The sequence below is a fragment of the Cavia porcellus genome, unplaced genomic scaffold, assembly GCF_034190915.1.
Source record: "Cavia porcellus strain 051 isolate PalLab524CR breed Dunkin Hartley unplaced genomic scaffold, mCavPor4.1 scaffold_9, whole genome shotgun sequence".
Classification (NCBI taxonomy): domain Eukaryota; kingdom Metazoa; phylum Chordata; class Mammalia; order Rodentia; family Caviidae; genus Cavia; species Cavia porcellus.
Window position 1 is genome coordinate 61,173,188 of NW_026947492.1, and position 22,264 is coordinate 61,195,451.

General features: G+C 44.3%; 1 protein-coding gene and 1 long non-coding RNA gene across 7 annotated transcripts in view; one reads left to right on the forward strand and one right to left on the reverse strand.

Annotated features, from left to right (window-relative positions):
- C2cd3 (C2 domain containing 3 centriole elongation regulator) overlaps positions 1-22,264 on the forward strand; it is a 139,080-nt gene that overhangs the window by 114,946 nt on the left and 1,870 nt on the right. For 3 of the 6 annotated variants that reach the window (XM_063256502.1, XM_013145304.3, XM_013145303.3), the window contains exons 28-32: positions 926-1,059; positions 3,348-3,509; positions 7,055-7,275; positions 10,396-11,311; positions 16,730-16,841. In XM_063256502.1, coding sequence (XP_063112572.1) covers positions 926-1,059; positions 3,348-3,509; positions 7,055-7,275; positions 10,396-11,311; positions 16,730-16,841 — 1,545 coding nt within the window. Of the gene's footprint in view, positions 1-925; positions 1,060-3,347; positions 3,510-7,054; positions 7,276-10,089; positions 10,258-10,395; positions 11,312-16,729; positions 16,842-22,264 lie in introns of those variants that run through there. The other 3 variants (XM_013145305.3, XM_063256501.1, XM_013145306.3) reach the window with 3 other exon arrangements.
- Positions 1,053-22,130, reverse strand: LOC134477697 (uncharacterized). Its single transcript, XR_010049842.1, has 3 exons — positions 21,130-22,130; positions 20,461-20,666; positions 1,053-1,350 (listed from the first exon to the last, which is right to left on the reverse strand). It is a non-coding gene; the product is annotated as an uncharacterized LOC134477697 (long non-coding RNA).

Below are 22,264 nucleotides of genomic sequence, written 5' to 3' on the forward strand. Positions count from 1 at the left end.
AAGCATGTGCAGTAATCATTGATTTTTTATGAAAAAGAAAGATTGGGAAGAAGAACTAGCAATGGTAATAGAGACAACTCTATCAAATAATTCAACTGTAAAAGAATAATTTTCCACATTATCCCAACTTTATTAAGGCAAAGGATTTGTTTTATTTACCTCTTTTACATATGCATGGACCCAAGGTCTGACACAAAGGGTATCAATAAATATCGAATGGGTAAATGCATAAGAAAATGACCAAGAGTTTATTGATCTTTTCTTAAGCTCGGTCCTAATAGACATGAGACAAGAAATAACTACAGTCACATTATCCTTACATGTAAACTAAACATCAGATGATTTCCAGCCAGTTACAAACTAGCTGGAGGGGCATAAATACAAAGCAACTGAAAAGCATCTGATAGTGCACTCTATAAAATAAGGACAGCAGCGCTACTGACCTCCTAAGATAATCATAAAGGTTAAATGAGAAGATTCAACACATAGAAAGTGAGACAAGGGTGGTGCCGCAGACCTGTAATCCCAGCACTCAGTAGGATGAGGCAGACAGCTCACTTCAAATTCAAGGGCAATCCTGACTACACAGTGAGTTTAAGGTCAGTTTGAGCAAGGGAATCCCAGTCTCAAAAAGCAAAACAAGTAAAAAAAGAAAAACTTACAGGCTCAAACATACATACACATACATACATAGAAGGTACTAATTATTGCTGGATGTGGTGGCACACTCTTATAATCTCAGACTTGGGAGGCTAATGCAGGAAGACTGCCATGCATTCAAGGCCACGCTGGACTATATAGCAAGACCCTGTCTCCAAAAAAAAGTACTCAGTATTATGTTAAATACATTTGGAAAATTTATTTATATACTTTGTTCCACGAGGGTTTATGGTAACCCATGTACCATTTTTGATTGCTTCTGCAGATCCCAGTGTACAGCCCCTTTTCTTTCCCTGCCTCTGATATGTATGCTGCATTCCCCAGTGGGATTGCAAGACACACTCAAGACCAGCTTACTCACACCTCTTCAAAGGACCTGGATTTCTCCTCTCTGGGAAAGTGAGTAATTTCTTTTTACCTTTTGGGTTTTTTTTTTTTTTTTTTTTTTTTTTTTTTTTTTTTTTTTTTTTTTTTATCGGTACCGGGGATCGAACTCACAACCACACACTTGCAAGGCAGGCGCTTATGACGCTGAGCTAAATCCCCAGGCCCCAAGTGAGTAATTTCTTAACAGGAAGAAATGGGATCAAAGAATAGAAGTCGATGAACTGGCTTACCATTTCTCTTTCGTTTGATAGAGGAAGAAACTGCACACAGAGGAGGAACTTTGTTGATCTCTCACACTAAGATCTATGGAAACAAAATTTCATAAAATAGGAGCTAGAATTTTTACTGCTATAAAAGGATCACTTTGGTGCCAGGACCACTCTTCTCTTATCCTTAAAAGTTTTAACCTATTTTAAGAAATATATCATCTTTCCTCTTCCAAAACTGTGTGCCAGGTTGCTTTGTAAAAAGCAGTTGGAGAGCTGGGAATATAGCTCAGCAGCACAGTGACTGCCTGGCAAATGTCTCATTTAACCTGAGTTTGATTCCTGATACAAAAAATAAAAGGGCTGGAGATGTAGCTCATTGACATAGCACTTGCCTGAGCCAAAGTCTTGAGTTCAATTCCCAGTACCCTGCCCCCCCCCCAAAAAAAATCATTGGGCCGTCTTTGTCATGACATGCACACACGACTAGAGCATGCTCCCTCTTGTCAGGACAGAGTCTAAAAGTAAGGTCGCTTTGTTCTACCCTGCTCCCTTGCAGGTCCTAGTACCCTCCACTGGGATCTTTCCCATACCTTTCCCCTGCTCAGGGAGGAAGAAGTATTCTCTCCTAGCAGCCACTGCTACAGCAGCAGTTTACCAAGTAGACCCCTTCCTCCAATACAGACACTCTTAGTAAAGCTTGTTTCTGAAACAGTTTTACTTTAGAATTCTTTAACACTATTAAAAATTATTGATGACCCAGAAAACGTGTAACCTTAGCACTCAGGAGGCTGAGGCAGGAAGATCACAAGACCTGCCAAATAAAAAAATTAAAAGCAAATAACCCAATTTTTAAATGCACAAAGAATCTGAATTAGGATTTCTGTGAAGATATACCAGCAGCCATTATTATAAGCCCATGAAAAGATACAAATCAAAACTATAGTTATGAATCCACTTCATATCCACTAGGGTGACTATAATTAAGATGACAAATATCACAAATGTTAAGAAGCATGTAGAGAGGTTGGAACCCTCATCCATTGCTGATGAGATTGTAGGATGGTACAGTTGCCTTGGAAAACAGTGTTGGTAGTTGTTTAGAAGTTTAAAGGTAAAGTAATCATATGATCCAGTAATTCTGTGCCTAGATATATACCCAAAGAAATATGTCCACACAGAAATTGTATACATATATTTGTTTTTAGGAGCATTTTTCATCTTTTTTTAAGAACATCATGCTGGGGAGTGGGGAACCAGTTAAAAATAACCACATTTTATATAATTGCATTCATGTGAAATCTAGAATAGGTAAATGAATAGAAGATTAGTGACTGTTTAGGGCTGAGAAAGAAGAATTGGGGAAATAGATGAGGGGTGACATGTACAGTACACAGGTCCCTAAATGTTCTAAACGCAGACCTTCTAAAATGACTGCAGTGATGTGGCACAAGTCAGTTAATGTACTAAAAACCATTAAACTGTACACATTAAAGGGGTAAAATGTATGTTGTATGAATGGAAAAAAAAAAAAAAAGAGAGAGAGTCCAATAAAGTGCCTATGAGGGCTCAAACTCCTGCTTCAGCCTCCCAGAATTCTGGGGTTACAGGTATGCACCTTCATGCCTGGCTGCACTGTATACTTTTAAGGAGGGTAATTGTGTGATTCATGAATTATATCAGTAAAGTGTTTATTTTAAAAAAGACATTGCTGGAGTCATATTCTTGAATACCATGCTTAGAAATCAGATGTTTGTTCCAGGAAAAATCAAAGCTAGAAAAGAATGAGGGTGATAAAATAGATTGTTATATATCAAAGGTTTATAACAAGGCTTGGCATCAAAATAAGAACTCCATGTAAATTATTGTTATTTTAGATCTATGTTTTAGAGAAATCACTCAGACTATAGTGCAGAGAATGGAAAAAAGGGGGGTGGGTGAGACTGAAGGCAAGATTACTTGGGAGACATTTGTAATCCAAGCAAGAACTGATAAAGCCAGAACTGTGGTAGTGGGGATAGCTTTGGAGTGCCATTTTAGGATAAGTTTTCATATTGGCGGGGAATTTATTTTGCTCCCATTTTCTTTTAACAGAAATAATACCATAAGAAGCCCAGCATCACGTCATGAAGAGCACGTGCAGAACATCCGCCGATTTCATGAATCCCTGCAGCAGGGCGACACAGTCTCAAAAAGTGAAAACAGACTCAACACGTTGCCTTTGTCTTCTAGCCCCTCCATTCTGACTTCTCTAAGGTGTGGCCTTGTGCTAAGGAAAGACATAGGAAGCTACATGCGTAGAACTGCACTTCCACAGCTACCCCTGCTCAGGAGGTTTAGTAAAAGGCGCTCGTGCATGTCCGTATTGTCTTGGACCTCGGAGCCTCATAGGATTCCTCACTGATGAATCCATCTCAATGTAGAACCATTCACTCTTTTACCAGGAAAGCTGTACTGCTGATCCATTTATAAGTACAGAAACCATCCTCACATCTGCTCGTCTTCACCTCTTTACACTTTACAAAGCCTGATCATCCTGCCCACTGTCTTTTTCTTCACAACCAGTAGCTTCTTCCACACTAGCATTTGTCCTGTCCCTTTCTTAGTTTAGTTAGCATTGAGCCAGAGAATCACTGTGAGAAGTGAAAGTGCAGTCATAGACCAGCAAGATCAGCCTCAAGGTTACCTAGTGAGAAGTGTGGCATGGGGAAAAGGACCCGGTTTCAGAGTTAGGTAGATAAGACCTTCAATCCTGGCTCTGCCATACCTAGTAGAAAAAATAACCATGCTGCCAGATACGATGCAGAGTAGTAAGAGCTGGAGGGCTCCTGGCCAGGAGTAGACAGTTACATTCTGAGTTAGACATGGAAAAATTCAGTCACATTTGAACTGGGCTTTGATGGAATAGGTTAATAAACATAAAGGACATTCTGTATACAAAGAATAGTGCCAAGAGTTAGAGCCATGAAACAAGTCAAATTTGGGGAAATACCAGTGCAGTTAGGAAAAAGTACAAGGAGCAGGGCAAGTTCCAAAGGGGTCAGATCGTGAAGGGCCTTAAATAAAAGGCTGAGTTTGACTTTTAAACAGTTTTTCTCAAGCAAAAAGTGGGAGGAAAGGAAGAGAGTTTGCAAAGTGTCAAAAAAAATTAAGATTGTATATTTGGAAAAAACTTAACCTATCCTTGAATTTCGAAATGCAAACTCAGGAAAGAAAATTTATGTCATTTTTTGCTTGAAACATACTAGAAAAGAATAAGCAACAAGTCTATGAGAAACTGCCTAAACTTACATTGCAAAGAAATAATGTGTTCTAATTCTCACCTTAGCTTGGTAAGATGCTATTGGTACAGGCTGTTGAAGTAAAATCATTAGTAGTTTGTCTTGTTTGTTAGATCATTTGAATATTTGGAACCCACAGTGGGAAGATAACTCTCCTGCACCCTAGTGCAGTTTCTCTCAATCAATGCCATTGATGTTTTGTCACGAAGGTCATTGCGATGTAAGATATTTAGCATCCCTGACCACTATACTCTATACCAGTAGCACTTTCCCATAGTCATGACAACCAAGTGTCCAGATATTACCTGAGTCCCCAGGCGGGGGGTGAAGGGGGGGGTGTCAAAATCAACAGGTTTGTTTGTTTCTTTTGGTTTGGTTTTTGGTTTTTTGAGGCAGGGCCTCACTATGTAGTTCAGGCTGGCCTTGAACTCACTATATAGCCCAGGCTGGCCTCAAACTGGCAGTGATCCTCCTGTCTCAGCCACCCAAGTGCTGGGATTACAGGCATGTGCCACTATACCTGGCAAAATCACAAGGTTTAAAACCATTATCGTAGAGCAGTGCTTCTCACAATTCATTAAATCAATATCATTTAAAAGACCCTAATAGAATACTGATTGCTAGAATTCATCCACACATTATTTGATAGAGCCTCTGGTGATAGAATAAAGATAAATTATATTCTCTCCTTGTATTTAAATTTGATTCTAAGATGTGCAGAGCTATTCCTAATAAAAGGACAGAAAGACTTCCAGTTTACTTCACTGGTAGTCAGTGCGTATGTTGTGCTAACTGTACCAGACACATTGAAAGTACTATAAAAATAGACATGTTTACAACATTATCTTCTGTTCCCAGATGCTTGCACCCAGTTAAGGAAACCAAAATAAGAAATAATGAAAAAATTAGAAATCTAAGACAAGGTGGGTAGAAATACTGACTGTGAAGGAGTAAATTTAAGGGAAAAATTACCCAGTGATCTGGAGTAATGAACTTTGAAAAGATGAAATGAGCTGCAGACTTGAATGGAAAGAGGAAATACAACCAGGAGTAGCTTGAACCCAAGATTCAGTATTAACAGGATTCAGTATCGGCAAAAGTGTGAGGAGAGTCGCCCCGCCTGGGAGAGAGCATGTCTGTTATGAGAAAAGCACAAAATTTAGAGTCACAAATTCTGAATATGCTCTCCTCGTCCAGTGCGAATCACTTGAATTCTCTAAACCTCAAGTGCTTTTAATAATTACTGGTCTCAGCTGGGCATGGTGGCTCACACCTGTAATCCCAACACTCGGGAGGCTGAGGCAGGAGGATTGTTGCGAGTTCGAGACCAGCCTGGGCTACACAGTGAGCTCAAGGCCAGCCTGAACTGCATAGCGAGACCCTGTCTTAAAAGGACCAAAAAAAAAAATAAAATTAATGGTCTCAATGGTCTCAATGGTAGGTTGAGACCTACCATTGGTAGGTCTTACTGGTCTCAATGGTAGGTTGAGAGTTAAACAGGGTACTATAATTGCAAACAATTGTATGCAACTGAAAGTTAGTGTGATTTCTCATTGGAGAGTGGTGAGAATATATGTAACTCCATTGAAAATCTTAAAGCCACTTATTCATGTTCATTTATCCATTCAGCATTCATTTATTTTGTGCCAAGCACAAAGAGTTATAAAAGAATCATCGTAGAGCTCATAGTACATGAGGGGAAATAGATGTGAAATAAACAAGTACTGCAGCTGAAGATTTACAGAGAGGACTGTGGACCTACGCATGGCGTCCCTGATCAAATGGTTTTGGTTTTTGTTTTTGTTTCTTCTTCTTCAGACAAAGTCTAAGTAGTTCAGGCTGGCCTCAAGTTCACTATGTACCCTTTGAACTCAGAGTGTTTCTCCTGCCTCAGCCTCCCAAGTGCTGAGATTATAGCGTGTGCCACTGTACCCAGCTCCCTGAACCAATTTAGAGGGTCAGAGAAGGCTGATGAGGTCACTTGCTAGAATAATTAGGAATGGTTATGAGGTAGCAAAGGACAGTGTTAGTTTCTTCTATCAGAGTAAGAAAAAGTGAGAACTTGAATGGTAGGCAAAAATAGTTCCTTATGCCAGGCGTGGTGGCTCACACCTGTAATTCCAGCACTCGGGTGGTTGAGGCAGGAGGATTGTTTCGAGTTCAAGACCAGCCTGGGCTACAAAGTGAGCTCAAGGCCAGCCTGAACTGCACAGCGAGACCCTGTCTCAAAAAGACCCAAAAAAAAAAAAAAAAAAAAAAATAGTTCCTTATAAAAAGGTTGCCTTTTGCTAGATATTAGAAAAGGAACCACATTAGCCAGGCAGGAGGCAGAGTTGTTGCTGGCACAGAATCGTAGTCAAAGGAGTAAAGGATGAATGATAAGTTGGAGAGGAACAGCTCTCTAAACTCTAAGGGACAGGTTTTAAGATTTTAGCTGAAGTGTTACATAAAAGATTCTTGTGAATTCTTGTGCTCTCCATGAATGACCCTTTTGTTACCTGTTTCCCTTTTTTCCCCCAGGAAGAATCTGAGTGAGCTCGATGAGATCCAGCAGTACTTCAGCCAGAAACTCAACAAGCCTTTCGTGCCTCTCAGCCCTCGCACTAATCCTGCCATTTTACAGTGCCAGGAGAACCATAGGGACCAGCCTGGGCCAGAAGTCAGTAGCCGAGACCTGCAGAGCCAGTGCATTCTGGAGAAATCCAGTAACCTGGTGTTGCAAGTCAGCTCCTTAATCTCAGGTAAGACTCATTTGTGTCTGCTTCAGACAAGCCACTAGAACAGATAGAACAACCATTTTCACATCTTTTTGTTTGGTTTTTGTTTTGTAAGACAGTCTCCCTATGGAGTTCAGGCTGGCCTTTAACCGTGTAGCCCAGGCTGGTCTCAAACTTGCAGCTGTCCTTTTGCCTTAGCTTCCCAAGTGCTGGGATCACAGGCATGTACCGCCACACCCAGCCTATCTTTCTTTTTTAAAAAGGGACATATTACTATGATACAGGGTGATTAAGCACTGGAAGAGCATTGAACTAAAGGCAGGAGATACAGGTCCTTGGTAGGTTTCTGGATAGACTTGGTGTTTGACCCTGAGCATCTCTTTTCCCTTCTTGAACTTTTATTTCCCCAGCCAAAAAAAGAGAAGAGTGAATTAGATGAGTTGTGTCCAGCAGCTCTTGAACCTGTGCCACTCATTTTTTCAGAAAAAAAATCAACTGCAAACATGGTTAAAGTGTTGTCTCAAAACCCAGAAGCCTGTACTCTTAATAAGCATACTAGATGGTTCTAGATGTCAGGAGTTCATCATCCACCTTTTGAAAACACCTGTCAAAAAAGTGATTCTCACCGTGGCTGCATGTTGGATTTATTGAGGGGTTATAAAAATCCATCTGCCCTGGCTATACCACAGGGCCACAGAATCTCTGAAGCTCAACCGCCATGTAGTATTGTTTGTAACACACGATCTCCAGTAATTCCACTGCGTGACCAAAACACTCTGGAGCAACTGTTTTGCAGACTTGCCTGAATGTAAGAGTTACTGGAGCACTTATTTTGAAATCAGGTCTTACCCTATCCTCCTGAGTTGGATCCAGGGTTAAGACCTGGAAATCTTTATAAGGCAAGCTTTGGGGAACATTGGAGAATAAATGAGGTCAGCATCTTTAGTCCTCACTTAGCATCATTTTTGCTCATGCAAGATGTATAGATTCTACACTGGGATGAGTGAATTCAATTTCCTATTTAAAGGTGGGAGTGGAGGAAAATACCATGATGGTCAAAAAAAGTTATTCCTGTTTTTAGATAAAAATATTTTATTTTATTTTCATATTCATTTTCATATTCATTTCATATTTTCATCTACTAACTCCCTTTTGATTCTAACCATCATCAGTATATTAAATGACCAGTGAATCCTGTAGGTTGAGCCCTCTATTAGGTGAATGAGGTATACTTAATCTGACTCCTCACCCCTAGGAGTCAGATTTACCTCCAGTGACAGTTTTTCTTCTCAGTCATGTAAACAGCCAGGCATGGTGCCACACACCTATAATCTAGCACTTGGGGGGCTGAGCAGGAAGACTGCTGGAAGTTCCAAGCCAGCTGGGCTACATGGTAAGTTCAGGACCAGCCTTAACTGCACATAAAACCCTGTCTCAAAAAACAACAAAAAAGCATGTAAACAACTAGATGCAGTGGTACACACCTATAATCCCAACACTCAGAAGGTTGAGGCTGGAAGACCACAAATTCGAGACCATCCTCAGCTACGTAGCGAGTTTGAAGATAGTCTGTTCTACACAGCAAAACCTTGTCTCGGAAATAAAGGCCAGACATTGTGGCACATGCCTGTAATCCCAGCACTGGGGAGGCTGAGGGAAGATCACAGTGATTTCAAAGCCGGCCTGAACCACATAGCAAGACCTTGTCTCAAAAAAAAAAAAAGCTATGCAAAGATAATGTCATTCACTAGATCAATCTGTCCATCTATCTACTGATGAGACAGGATCTTATAGCATTAAATACAATAAATTAGACCCAGAAGGATAAATATCTCATGATCTCTGTTATAGGTGAAATCTGAAATATTAGTAAAGAACAAAATAAAAGAGATATGGTAAGAAACAGCAAAGTAGACTTTGTGGAGATTAGGAGGGTGTCTGGGGAAGGACAGGTTAGGGGAGAGGGAGAGTAAAAATGATCAAGATGTGATATGTATATATATTCACCACGATGACTATAAATTATATATATATATGTATATATAATTTTTTTTAAACGGGAGATTGAATTCAGGAACTTGCACTTGCCAGGCAGGTGCTTATGCTGTTGAACTCTATCCCTAGCTACTAACTTTAAAAAGAAACATAAGATCTCACTGTGTGGCCTAAGCTGACCCCAAACCCCTAGATGTAAGCAATCTTCTTGTCTCAGCTTCCTGAGTAGTTAGGACTACAGGCATGTGCCACCATGTCCAGACTGCTTGCTAATTTATTCAGTCCAATTTCAACCAAAAAATTATTGAAGATGGCTAGTAACCTCTGTTTATTAAGTGCCTGTCATACCTCACATAGTTATTCCTATTTGTCTCACATATTCTCTACTGTGACATATATATAAAATGAGTGATGTTAATCACACTTTATAGATGAACAAGTTAATGCTGGACTCCACGACCCCAGCTAGTCAGATCTGAGGCAGAAGAACTGCAACAATTTCAAGCCCAACCTGGGCAACTTAGTGAGACCCTGTCTCAAGCAAAATTTTACAGGTTTGTAGTAGAGCATTTGTCTAGCAGCCTTGGGCTCTGGGTTCAGTCCCCTGTACTGCCCTAAAAACTGCTTAAGGAGGGCAGTGAAGTCATGACTATGAAGTTAACAACTGACACTAGCGGTTTGAGACTCAGACTGAGCAGCTCTTTCCAACACACTCTGCTGCCTCCTTTGCACTTGTGGGTGGTAGATATTTTACTACCTTTATTTTCCAAGTAAAATAGATAGTTTTAATAACTGTCATCACACAGGTAAATAAGTGGATTCTCATTTTGGTTTTCAATATAGGTAATTACTGAAGTAAATGGAAGCATGAACTTGCCCACCAGGACTCTCAGCTCCCAAGAATTCCTGAGCATGAGCATATAGTCTCAGAGCATTTCCACAGATGTGTCTACAACTGTTAATAGATTAGATTTTGGTCTTCTGCTAGTAGAATAAAATAATAGAAATTGTGCTTCTCTGAATATAATTTCACTGACTCAGGTGAAATAACTGTTTGTTCAAATTCTGATTGCTAGAGAGGCCAGTATGGAAACCTTGAGTGGTCTGTGACCCTGCCTTTTAGTAAGAATGATATCTATTGCTGTTCAGATCTGCAGACAATCACCAAGAATTCTCAAGCAGCTTTGACTTCTCACCGAGCAAGGAGTAGAAGCCAAAAGGTCACCACCCTCCCAGATGCTCAGGATACAGAGGCTGTGCAAGAACGAAGCACAACTCCAGATGAGCCATCAGCAAGAGCTGCAGAGGCGGCCACGAATTCCCCACCTCCCCTTGCTCTTCAGGAGACTTCTAATGGAGAAGGGATGTTCCAGGAGTCCCTCGGCCACACAGTTCTTGTTTCCAGAATGCAGAGCAGTGAGGAGACTGAGGCAGGCCCTGCCTACAGTGATGAGGACTATGAAGAAGACATTATTGAGCCCAGGACCCTAAATGAGATTACTACTGTGACAGACAAGACTAGCCCTTGGTCCAGTTTCATGTCTGACACAAGTGAGGTGATCAGCCCTCAGCCTGATAAGGTGCACAGAGAAAGTCTCTCTTCTCCTTCTCCAGAACCTGCACCCAGAGGAGCACTCAGGGCCAGAGGCAGCTTTCCGTCCAGCCCAAAAATGGCTGTCAGCTCCCACCTACCTGGGCAGAGTGCTCCTAGCCTTGTTGCTTGTGAGGGTGGTACCTCTAAGGCCAGAGTTGGCGAAGCTGCCTCAACCAACCCTCAGCCTAGCACACTCCTGCAGCGTTCAGGAACCCAACGGAGCAGTGCTTTCATTGGGTGGAACTCACCACGCACAGATCAGGACAAGGAGCCAAGGCTAAAGGCCCAGGCTGACAATGAAGCTGCCTCCAGCGAGCTCAGTGACTCTACTGATAGCACTGAGAAATCCCCTCAATGCCTGACCTCCCAAAGAAAAAGGGAAAACCGTGAAAAGTCACCCGTGAAGTCCCCTAACATCAGGCAGAAGCAGGTAATAACTGGATCAGAGGTGTCCACAAAGCAGAGCCTCCTGTATCCTTTGGTGTTTCCCCCAAGTGACCCTTTAAGCCATCTCCAGGCATTTTGGATACTGGCATTAGTCTAGCCAAGTGCTTGAGCAGTGGCCACCCTCGTGGAATGCCTGGGGAAATGGAAAGGCCTTTTCTTTAGAACACTCATCTTCATGACAGGTACTACTGGTCTACTGTTGACACCAGCCCTGTAAAGAACACATCAATCTGGGTTTAGGTCCATAGCACATTCATAAAATTGCCTACCTGATTCATCCAGTTCATTTAGGGCAGTTTCTTTTAAGGCAAAAGATATTAACATATCAATTGTTTTTTCTAAACTAAAACCTCAGTATTCAGGTTTAATTGCAGTGTTAGGATAGGTTTTAGGTTGCAGTTTGGGCACTTGTCTCAAAAAGGTTGAGGGTATAATTGGTGGTAGAGAACTTGCCAAGCATTTACAAGGCACTATGAGAGGACAGCATGGCAACACAAACAAAAAGCTAGGTGCAGTGACACATATTTGTAATCCCAGCTATTCGGGAAGCTGAAGCAGGAAGACTGCAAATATAGGGCCAACCTGGGCAATTTAGCAAGACACTGTCTCAAAAAACATTGGGTAGGGCCAGATTTGGTAGTGCACACCCATAATCCCAACATTTGAGAGGCTGAGGCAAGAGGATCACAACAAGTTCGATGCCTGCCTAGGCTACATGGAATAGCAAGGTGAAACACTGTCTTAAAAAAAAGTAAGGACATAGCTCAGAGGCACAATTCTGGGTTCAATCCCCAGTTCCCCCCGCCCCAAGACTGAAAGTACAGAGAGAGGGGAAAAAAGAGCACTAACATTGATTGAGCATTTACTATGTACCAGGCACTTTACTCTTGTTGTTTAGTCATCATGAGTCTGAAGGTAAGTATCATTTATTTTGCATGTAAGGAAACTGAAGCTCATAGTTATGGTGACTTTCCTCAGACTAAAACTTTAAAAAAAAAAAAGTGAGGGATACCTGAAGGGCAGTGGGAGGACCAAGAAGTTGTACAAGTCCAGAGAGAGCCAAGAGATGGTGGGGTCTGGTAAGGGAGACGGAGGCAGCTACACTTGCAAGGGTTGGGGAGGTCTGTTGATAAGCAAGAGCCAGCTAGACAGGCCGGGGAGGGGTGGTGCAGAGTCCTCCTCCAGCAGGGGAGCAGGCTGTGGTAGAGAGAGACCAGCCTGCTTCGGGGGAGGTAAGATTGGGGTCCCCAGGATGACTGAAAGGTTCTACATGCCCACCCCCTCCAAAAAAAAAAAACAGGCATAGTGGCAAGCGCCTGTAATCTGGGTTTTTACATGACCAAGGCCAGCCTGAACTGCACAGCAAGACCCTATCTCAATAAACAAAAAATACATAAATTTACAGAATTGAAGGGGAACGGCCTGAAACATAGCTTAGTAGTAAGACCTGGGTTCAATCTGTTGTACAAGGTTAATAATAATAATTTTTAAAGAGAAACAAGTGATGGGGCCATGAAGAAGTGGGCATCATTGAGATGCATTTTCCTGACTGCCAGAACAATACTGCTGATGGGAAGAAAGGGCCTCTGACAGCCCCCTTCCCTCCTTTGAAGCACAGACTAGTGTGTTAAAGGAAAGGGAAAGTCCTAGGGACCACAGAGTCTTCCAGGCAGCTACCACCCGGTAGCTCATCCCAAACAAGCAGGGTGACTGTGGCTGTTGGGTGAAAGGGGCTGCTTTATGATTCAAGAGCATCCTCCAGACACTAGGAGGGGACCCGCCTTTGGCCCTTCTAGATCCAACATCTTACTATTTGTGTGAGTTCAGATTTAGCTTTTCTAAGCCGTTTTTCCCACCTAAGGTTGAAGCAGTAATCCCTCACCCACCGAACTCTAGCTCCCCAGAACAGCGTCCTTGTCTTTTCCCGTGTTCCCCTCACCTGACATTACAGAGTAGGAATCAGTAAGTGCAAATCAAACTAAACAACCACAGTTTTACAAGAGTATTGAGAAAATCAAATGGGGAAAAGCATTTATACACATTACACAAATGTGGCTGCTGATACAGGTGGGAGAATGGGCTCAGGAGAAGCGTGACATGTAGGCAGCTGAGGGCTCAAAACAGGTGGCTCCAGAGACACTCCCGACTTCGCTCATCCTGCCTCCTGATGGAACTACCCTGAGAGTCAGTTTAGTTGTGTTCAGAATAGGGTCTGCCACAGATGCCCAGGCCCCTGGAATTCAGGCCTTCCCAACTATTCCTTCAGAAAATGAGTATAGACAGGCATTGTGCTTGGTACTAAGAGAAGATTTGAATCAGACTTCGCATCAGGTTCCCATTATCTGATAGAGGCCAATCAAGTAAACAGGTAATTCGAGTTTATCCTAAGTGCTGTGATGAGACATGGGAACAGCAGTAGGAAGCTTCGTGACTCTGATTGGAATTGCCCCAGTAGGAAAGGCACGAGAACAAGGCCTTCGGGATGAACAGGCATTATGTAGGGCGACTCTGTGCAGGAGGCTGACAAGGCAGAAGAGCCTGGCCTGTGGGCAGCAGTTTACTGCACTGGAGCCCAGGGCTCAGTGGAATGGTGAGAGACAAGGCAGGCCCTGGATCTTAGCTTTTAGACCTGGCCTATGTGCTTAGGCTGCATCCTTCAGGCAAATAAACATCAGTCTCCCCATCTATAAAATGGAAGCCAAAGTACTTAGGGGGTTGCAAAAATTAAATTAATGATGCAAACTACCTAGCCCAGTGCCTGGTACATAGTATTTGGCAAATGTTAACTGTTAAGCAACAGTGTGATATGGTCAGATTTACATATTAGGCCACCCAGTTCCTTATAGGAGCACATTAGCTCAGGGAAACGAAGCAAGGAGACTAGCCAAGGAACATTCACTAACAAGAGATGGAAAAAGTCTGACGGAAAGCTTAGAGCACCATATGAAGAGAAAGGACTGAGGATGAGAAAGATAGAAATACAAAGTGTAACTTAGAAATTTCAGCTGAGCATGGTGGTGTACACCTATAATCCCAGTACTCAGGAGGCTGAAGCAGGAGGATCACTGGTCTAGTGAGTTCAAGGCCAGCCTGAATTGCATAGTGAGACCCTGTTTCCAAAAAAAAATAAAAAGAAATTTCTGTCACAGGTTACTAACCAGGTATTGTCATTTACTGGATAGGAAACACCATATAAAGAGACAGATTAAAGAGATTTTGAGTGTGTGCTTACAAGACATGCAGGAGGAAATAAGGCTTGGGGTTCAGGCTCGGGATTGGGTATAAAGGTGAATGTCTAGAAATTGGTGGGGGCAGCAGAAGAGCAGAGAAAGGGAGAGCACACAGACAGAGCCTCAAGGCCCCTACTATGCAAGAGGCAGGCAGAGCAGAGTATGGCCACGCAGTGACTGGGCAAGCTGGGGAAGACAGAGTGCAGATGTGGCTGGCACTTGGAAGTGAGGGTGGGTCCAGAACAAGATGGACTGGCATGTATCTGCTGGCCTCAGCATTAAGGTGGACCCTGCAGTGGTGAGAACAGATTTGGGTGGGTAAGGGATCTCTTGGTGAAGACAGCCAGAATAGGTCACTTTGCCCATAAGCTAGGGAGCCAAGAATAACTACTGTTCATGGGACAAATGGTTCATTGTATCAGCCACATTCTAAGCACCTTACCTGTATAAATTTAACCCCCTAGATTATAAGTACTATTGTGTTTTGTTTTGTTCTGTTTGTTTCTTTCTTTGTCTTTTGGAGACAAGGTCTCACTATGCAGTTCAGGCTGGCCGTGAGCTCACTTTGTATCCTAGGCTGGTCTCGAACTTGCAGTGATTCTCTTGCCTCAGCTTCCCAAGTGCTGGGATTAGAGGCATGTACCACCACGGCCAGCTACCATTGTTATATCTGTTTCAAAAATGAAAAAAATTGAGGTACCAGAAGTGAGCTTCCTGAAGTTACCCAGACAGTAAGGCACAACTGAGTGGTACAACTACAAGAGAATCTGAGGTGGGTCACAGTGAGTTTTAGGGAGAGGTCCAATTGGATTTTTCCTAAATGGAAAAGTTGTGCATTCTTATCAACTAAAGAGGAAAAAGTTGAAGAATTGTTCCCTCAGTAGAAGACTGAAAGCAGGCAGGAGACTAGGCTGAGGAGAAACGCTGAGTTCAGACCCAGCCCTGACACCTCGCAGCAGTGCTGGTCCTTCCCCCCAGCATCAGCTGACTACCAAAGACCCAACAATCAGAACAGCACCAGCACAAGAAGGCTCTGCCTCGACTGTGCTTCTGGAGAAAGCTTGGGTCAGAGTGCTGTTTCCCTCAGGTCCTCCACTCCACCTTTAGCTCTCTACAGAAAAATAAGGAACTGAAAGCCAACTGTGGTGCCACATAACTATAATCCCAGCACTTGGAGGCTGAGGCAGGGGGATTGCAGAAAGCTACATGGTTCAGGGCCAGCCTGAACTGCATAGTTAGACCCTCTCTCAAAAAAGAAAAGAAAAGAAAAATTAGGGACTTGAACCAAAACTGCTCATAAATTGCATTTCATTCAAGTCAACTGAACACTGACTACCCCAGACACCACGCTAGGTGGCAAGAATATGGCTGGGAAAAAAAAGACCATCTCTGCCCTCCTGGAGTTCAGAGTCAGACATATAAGAGCAATGATTTTAAAAAAACATTTAAATCAAAAGCCATATATAACTTATTAAACATTTTAAAATTGGAACATCTCAATAGCTTCTGCACCCTGAAAGTTAAACCAAATTGAACTAGGGCTTTGATTCAGCAAATATTTGCAGAACACCATATTCTCAACACAGAACCTCCAGTCCAGGGTACAGGGAAGAAGCTGTGGTTCCTGCCTTCTGGTGCTCACATCCAAATTGGGCAGGCGGCCTGTACCCCGGACACCCTTCACTGGAAAGCCTTTGTTTCTGAGTGTGATCAGAAAACAGCCAGGCAGCAGACCCTCCTCTAGTGCCAGGTACCTCTGTCCTGCATAGGGCGGTACCCTGGGGCCACCTGCTCCCTGTCTGTGTCACCTCTAAGCCAGCGTTTAACCAGTGGGCCTCCCACTAATGTCACACAACACCTGCCACCTACCAGCATCGTGCAGGGAACTGAAGGAAGCCACATTCCCTAGCGCTAAGAAAAATAAGCAATATTGAGGGAACAGGTTGAGATCGAGACATGCTAAGCATTCTCCTGTGTGTCCCACCGTGCTGTCACACATGAAGGAGGGATAGCTGTACACTAAAATTAGAAGAGGGCTTCCTCGAGAGGGCAGGATTTGAACCAACAAAGTACAGACTGGGACTTACTAGGAGTAGGCAGCTTCTGCCAGTGAGAGAGGGAGACATAAACAGTGTAACCGCGGTTGGAGGAGACGCTGGTCTGGGAAGGAGGTAGACTTCTAGGTGTCTTTGTCCCTTAACCTCCACTGCAGCCCAGAGCCCATTGTTGTGCCCAACTTCTTTCTGCCTCCCCAGCAGTTGGAGGCCTCCCTACGGATGTTGTCGCTGTCTTCAGCTTTGCCACCACCAGTGACAGAAGATCAGGTAAGATAACAGCCACGGTAGAGTCATCGTCTCTTCCCTAAATGTGTCTATACAGTGCAGAGCGGCCCTGGCCATCTTCCGTCTTCACTCCCCACACTTCACTGAGCGTATTCTGCAGTCCCAGCAGCGGACAAGAAGCTTGGGAAACGTGAGGGAGCGCAGGCACACGTGTGAGAGCAGGGCACTGCCAGCAAAGACTGACATGGGTAGGGGGCAGCACAGAAGCATAAAAGCAAGAGTCCACAAGAAATGCATACTGCGTGCTCTGGGAGCTCAAGCGAAGCAAAGGGAGGGCGAGTGGAGGACTCTGCAACGGGACATGCACCTGGCAGTGGCAGTGAGTGAGGTCTGGCAGAAGAAAGGTCACAACAGCCTTACTCAAAAATACTCCCCCACGGACATCTGTCCGACAGCCTGTTTATTGAGCTCTGTACTGGTTCCATTTGTTATTGATCCATGGATACCCTTGTTTCTGAGTCTTGTGGCCAAGGATTATTGCTGCAAAATTACTGTCTTATTTTGCCTCTAAAAGTTTGCTTGTACACCATCCCCTTTTAATATACGTAGGGTTTCTATTGTACATATTCTCCTCATGGCAGTGTTTCTTGCTTATTCCAAAATAAATAAGATGATTTTTTTTTTCTTTGAGACAGTTTCACTATGCAGTTTGGGCTAGTCTCAAACTCGAAGTGATCTTCCTGCCTCAGCCTCCCAAGTGCTAGGATTTACAGGCATGCACCACCATACTCAGCCAAGATTATTCTTTAGAGACTGTTTCTGTTAATTAGTTTGATATTAGCCAGTAAGTCTCCAAGAAGTAAGAGAAAAATATTTTCAGGAATTAGATGTTTTTTAAAGCATTGAAACAGTTATGGAATAAGTCAGAACTTTGACTTGCCCACATTTAACAGTTAACTCAGGATTTCATTTTGAACTGTATTTGTGCAGGGGCACTGCAATCTCAAGAGTTTAGGATCCTTAATGATATTAAAATTGACCTCACTTTGAATAATGTAAGACAAAAAAGTAATCTTTTATGTTCATTCACTTACTATTTCTGATGTTTTCTACTCCTTCACATCCTGATTTCTACTTTGGGCCATTTCACATAGTGTGGCTCTGCTGGTAGCTAATTCTCTTACCTTCAGGTGTCTGAAAATACATCTTATCTTTGTTTTTTAAAAAAATCCCTACCCCTGCCACTATAGGATTCTAAATTGGGTTTTCTTGTGTTCTGCTGTTTCTGGTGAGACAGACATCATTCTGCCACACTGGGATACAAGTAATTCATTATGTCCAAAACTTGAACTTTGCATACCATTTCTACCATCTGCATTTCTTATGGAAGGAAATTCAGCCACCATCTATGTGATTAATCCTTCCAGAGCATAATAATCATCTTTCACTCCTCTAAACCTCACAGCCCATAGCCAGCTATTACCAAGGCCCCTCAGCGCCCCCATATGAATCCACTCTTCTCAGTGTTCCCTTACCTGCCCCAGTCACCCCCAGGGCTGTGTCTAGCTAGGCCTACTTGTGGGCACACTTGTCTACTACCCTTTCTCTGTACTGCAGCCCAGTGAGCTTCCACTCTACCCAGTCTTTCAGTCTACTTTATCAGTGGGGAAGAGACAGGGCTCTGGTCTGGTTAAAGTGTCTTGTGTTTTATTTTGGTTCTGTCTCTTTCGCAGTACTAGGGATTGAGTACAGGAGGTGCTGAGCTACCTCCTTAGCTTTTTTATCTTTTTATTTTGAGAGAATGTTTCACTAAGATGCCCAGGCTGGCCTTATGCTTATGATCCACCTGCTTCAGCCTCCGGAGTAGCTAGGTTTATGGGCGTGTGCCAGCCACACCCAACTGTTCAAAGTATCTTGTCCCCACTTCACCCTTGCTTCTGGCTGTGGCTGCTAAGCTTGCTGCTGCTTTTAGCATCAAGGAAGTCCTCGTCACTGCCTGAGAGGGCTCTGGGAGCGCCCCAAAGGGGGGCAGCCAGCCAACTGGGTGAAAAGTGAGCGAGGCAGGCAGCAGTCTCCCTAGCAGTGTTTACTTTCGGTTTGCAGCCCCTGAGCCAGAGTTTTATCCCCTAAGGGAGCTACTGTGGAGAAGAATAAAATGTCAGCCCTAATCCCAGGTCAAAGGCTCACTGTGAGGAGAAGACAGGAAAACGGTGGAGTGAGGAGAGCTTGGCCTGGCCTAGCACTGAGCACGCCTTAAGGAGGTGCTGTACCCCAGTTCTACTCGGGGCTTTTTGAGCCTAACATCCTGCCTGAGGCAGAAAGAGCAGGGCTGTGTTTTGCTCTGGTGTCTGCAGTGGATGTCAGCTCCAGAATAGTCCTGGTGTTTGGCAAATGTTTTACCTGACCTGAGTCTTAATCGTAGCCACATTTCCTTTGGGCCTCACAGTAGACCTGGGTTAGAAGACCAGACAGAAATTCTTAGCTCCACTTGGCATTGCAGACATTGAGATTCAGAAAGTGTCTTTGTCTTTAGTGAGTGGGACAGACAGACTGGACTACAGACCGGTGATTCTTTAATTCCTTTCCACTGCCTTTCCCTCGAGAGGCTCCAGGATACCTTGAAGCAGGGGTAGAGTAACTGGGGACACCTGCACCCCACTAGCCCCAGCAACATGTGGCCTGTTCACAGGGGTCCACCTGGGGTGAAGTGGAGGGAACCCAGAGCATGGGCTGGGGTCAGAACCCATTCAGTCAGACCTTTCGGAGAAGAGGCTGCACCAAGGACCTGGCCAAAGAAGAAGCCCCAGGCAGGCTAAGTCTGTGGTTGACAGGACCCTTCCTTCTGCATTATCTGCTCATACTGCTTCCCATTGGCAGAGGAGGAAACCAAGACCAGAGAGATTGTAACCATTCTGTAAAGAAGCAGTAGGGCCAGAACTAGCCTCTTGATTTGGGGAGCCCCTTCAGCCCCACATTATGCTTATGTTCTACTCAGCAGAGGCTGGGAAGGGCTCTTTTAAGACACATCTATTAGCTGGGCGTGGTAGCTCATGCCTGTAATCCCAGCACTCGGGAGCCTGAGGCAGGAGGGTTGTTGCAAGTTTGAGTTCGAGACCAGCCTAGGATACAACGTGAGCTCAAGGTCAGCCTGAACTGCATAGAGAGACCATAGAAAGACAAAAAAATGAAAAAAAAAGACACATCTGTTGCTAGGAGGCCTCCCGTCTTCATGGCATGGACATCCAAATGCCCAGAAAAAAGAAGACCTCTCTCAGGTGCCTCTCCCTCTGTGTTTCTCCCTCCACCCTCCCACACACTCCTCTATCCCTGTCCTTTAGAGATCAGCTCCTCCCCAAGCCCTTGGGAGTGCCCTCAGCAGGCCTGAGCCCCTCTTTCTAAGTTTTGTCTTCATGCAGGTTATGATGGCACATGCCTTTAATCCTAATACTCTGGAAGCTGAGGCAGGAGGCGTGCTGAGAGTTCCAGGCCAGCCCGGGCTACCCAGTGAGTTAAGGCCAGCTGAACTACATAGTGAGACCCTGTCTCCAAATAGCAAAAACTTAAGTTTGTCTTCTGCTTCCCTCAGTCCAGCCCTGTCCAGGGCTATGGCTTTGCCAGCAAAGAAATTTTTTATCTTACCTTTGCTCAAACAAACCCTCACCTGGCCTACTGTCTCTCATCTTCTTGTGTTCAAACTCTGCCTTCATGTTTTTCAAAGTAGCCTTCCAGGATCTGCGCCTCGTGGGTGACACTCCGGGCCCTGCAGCTTGACAGTCCTGCTTCCATGTGGCCGCCTCCTTCCTCCCCCAGAAGCTGATGGTGCCTGCAGAGCACATGCTGTGCTTTTTTCTTGTGCCTTCCACACCTCTGGAGTGTAAAAGTATTTCAGAGGAGCAGTTAGTACATTTTGGGGTATCCCTGCTCTAGGCAATTTTCTCTTTTCAACCCTTTCAGCATTGTGTGTTTTGGGGTGTTAACCCTGAAGAAAAAAACTTTACACCTTCAAGATGTTCTTAAAACTGTTTTAAGTTTAACAGAAATCAAGTGTTGCTGAGTGTGTGTTGCGTCCTTCCACACCCCTGCCCTGCCCTGTACACAGTGCCAGCTCCTGTCCCCATCTGGCTCCCCAGACCTGGGGCACACAGATATGAGTGTGGGTGCTGGGAGGTTGACTGAACCACCAACGCTGGATTCAGCCCTGAGGCTGATACGGGCCCGCTGGCAACTACAGGCCATGCTCCTGCTCCCCCCACCCCCAGCTTTGTTGAAACTCTGCCTATCTCGGATCCCAGCCCTGAGTGAGGCCTCACCAGACCTTCCCAGCTCTTACTAGTTGCTCCTTTTCCAGTGGTGCCAAACCTTCCTCTGTGACTGTTGGTTAGATCAGCAATTGTCCCTCCTCTAGCCTGAGCACCTCCATGAGGACAGAAACCATGTCTGCCTGTTGTCCATCCAAGTTGATCAAACTGAGTAGATCTTAGGCTTCTGAAAGTTTTGTTGAATCACCAATATCATTCTTCTGTGGTCATTTCATGAGCTGAGCTGGTTGACCCTTCCAGCCTTTCAGATGAGACCCATCTACGTCTCTCCAAAATGGAGAATGCTTCTGTTCTGACAGATGAGAAAACAAAGACATAGTTTTAGGATTTGTGGTAGCAAAACAAGTTTTTGAGACCTGTTTTCTTATCTAGCTTCTAAAATGAAAATCACCCTGCTTCCATTTTGAAATAGCAGAGATAGAAATGGAAAGTAAGTTACAGCTGGTGACCCAGGAGATCCACCTGCACTATAGCCAAAGGACTGGAACGAGACTTGTGTCACCCCTTTAAGCCCAAGGAGCGGGCTGGGGATTTAGCTCAGCGGCATAAGCACCTGCCTTGCAAGCAGGCAGACCTGAGTTCGATCCCTGGTACCGATAAAAAGGAAAAAGACAAAAAAAGCCCAAGGAGCTCAGGAAACACCACCTTGGACCTTGTGGATACAGACAGGCATATAGAAGCTTAATGTGCTAGAGACCCTGAGAGGATTTGATTTTACCAAAGGCCTGGCACATAAACAGCCACTGATTCTGGGAATGAATGACACGTTTGCTGCAAGAGACAGTCTCCTCCCCCGATGTAAGCCTCTGATCACCATGCATGGTCCACTTGTTCACTTGTCTCCAGCCGCCAAGCTCCCATGTGGGATCTGTCCCAGCTGGAGTTGCTTGTAGGGAGCCAGTCCGTGCCCTGCGAAAGTGTCCAGTGAAGGGGAGGGCAGCGCACAGGCTGCCTCGCTGGCATCCCTGGCCTGAGGTATTAGGCCATGCAGCTGCTTCCCAGATTTCAGAAGGAAGAAGTGAAAACCAACAAAGGGTGATTTACGTCTTCCCTCTTAGGCTAGGCCTGCCTAAAAGAGAGCTGTAGGTTCTAAACACTGCTGTGCAGCTCAGCACGAGCACCACTTGCCTGTCAGCTTGTGCTCCC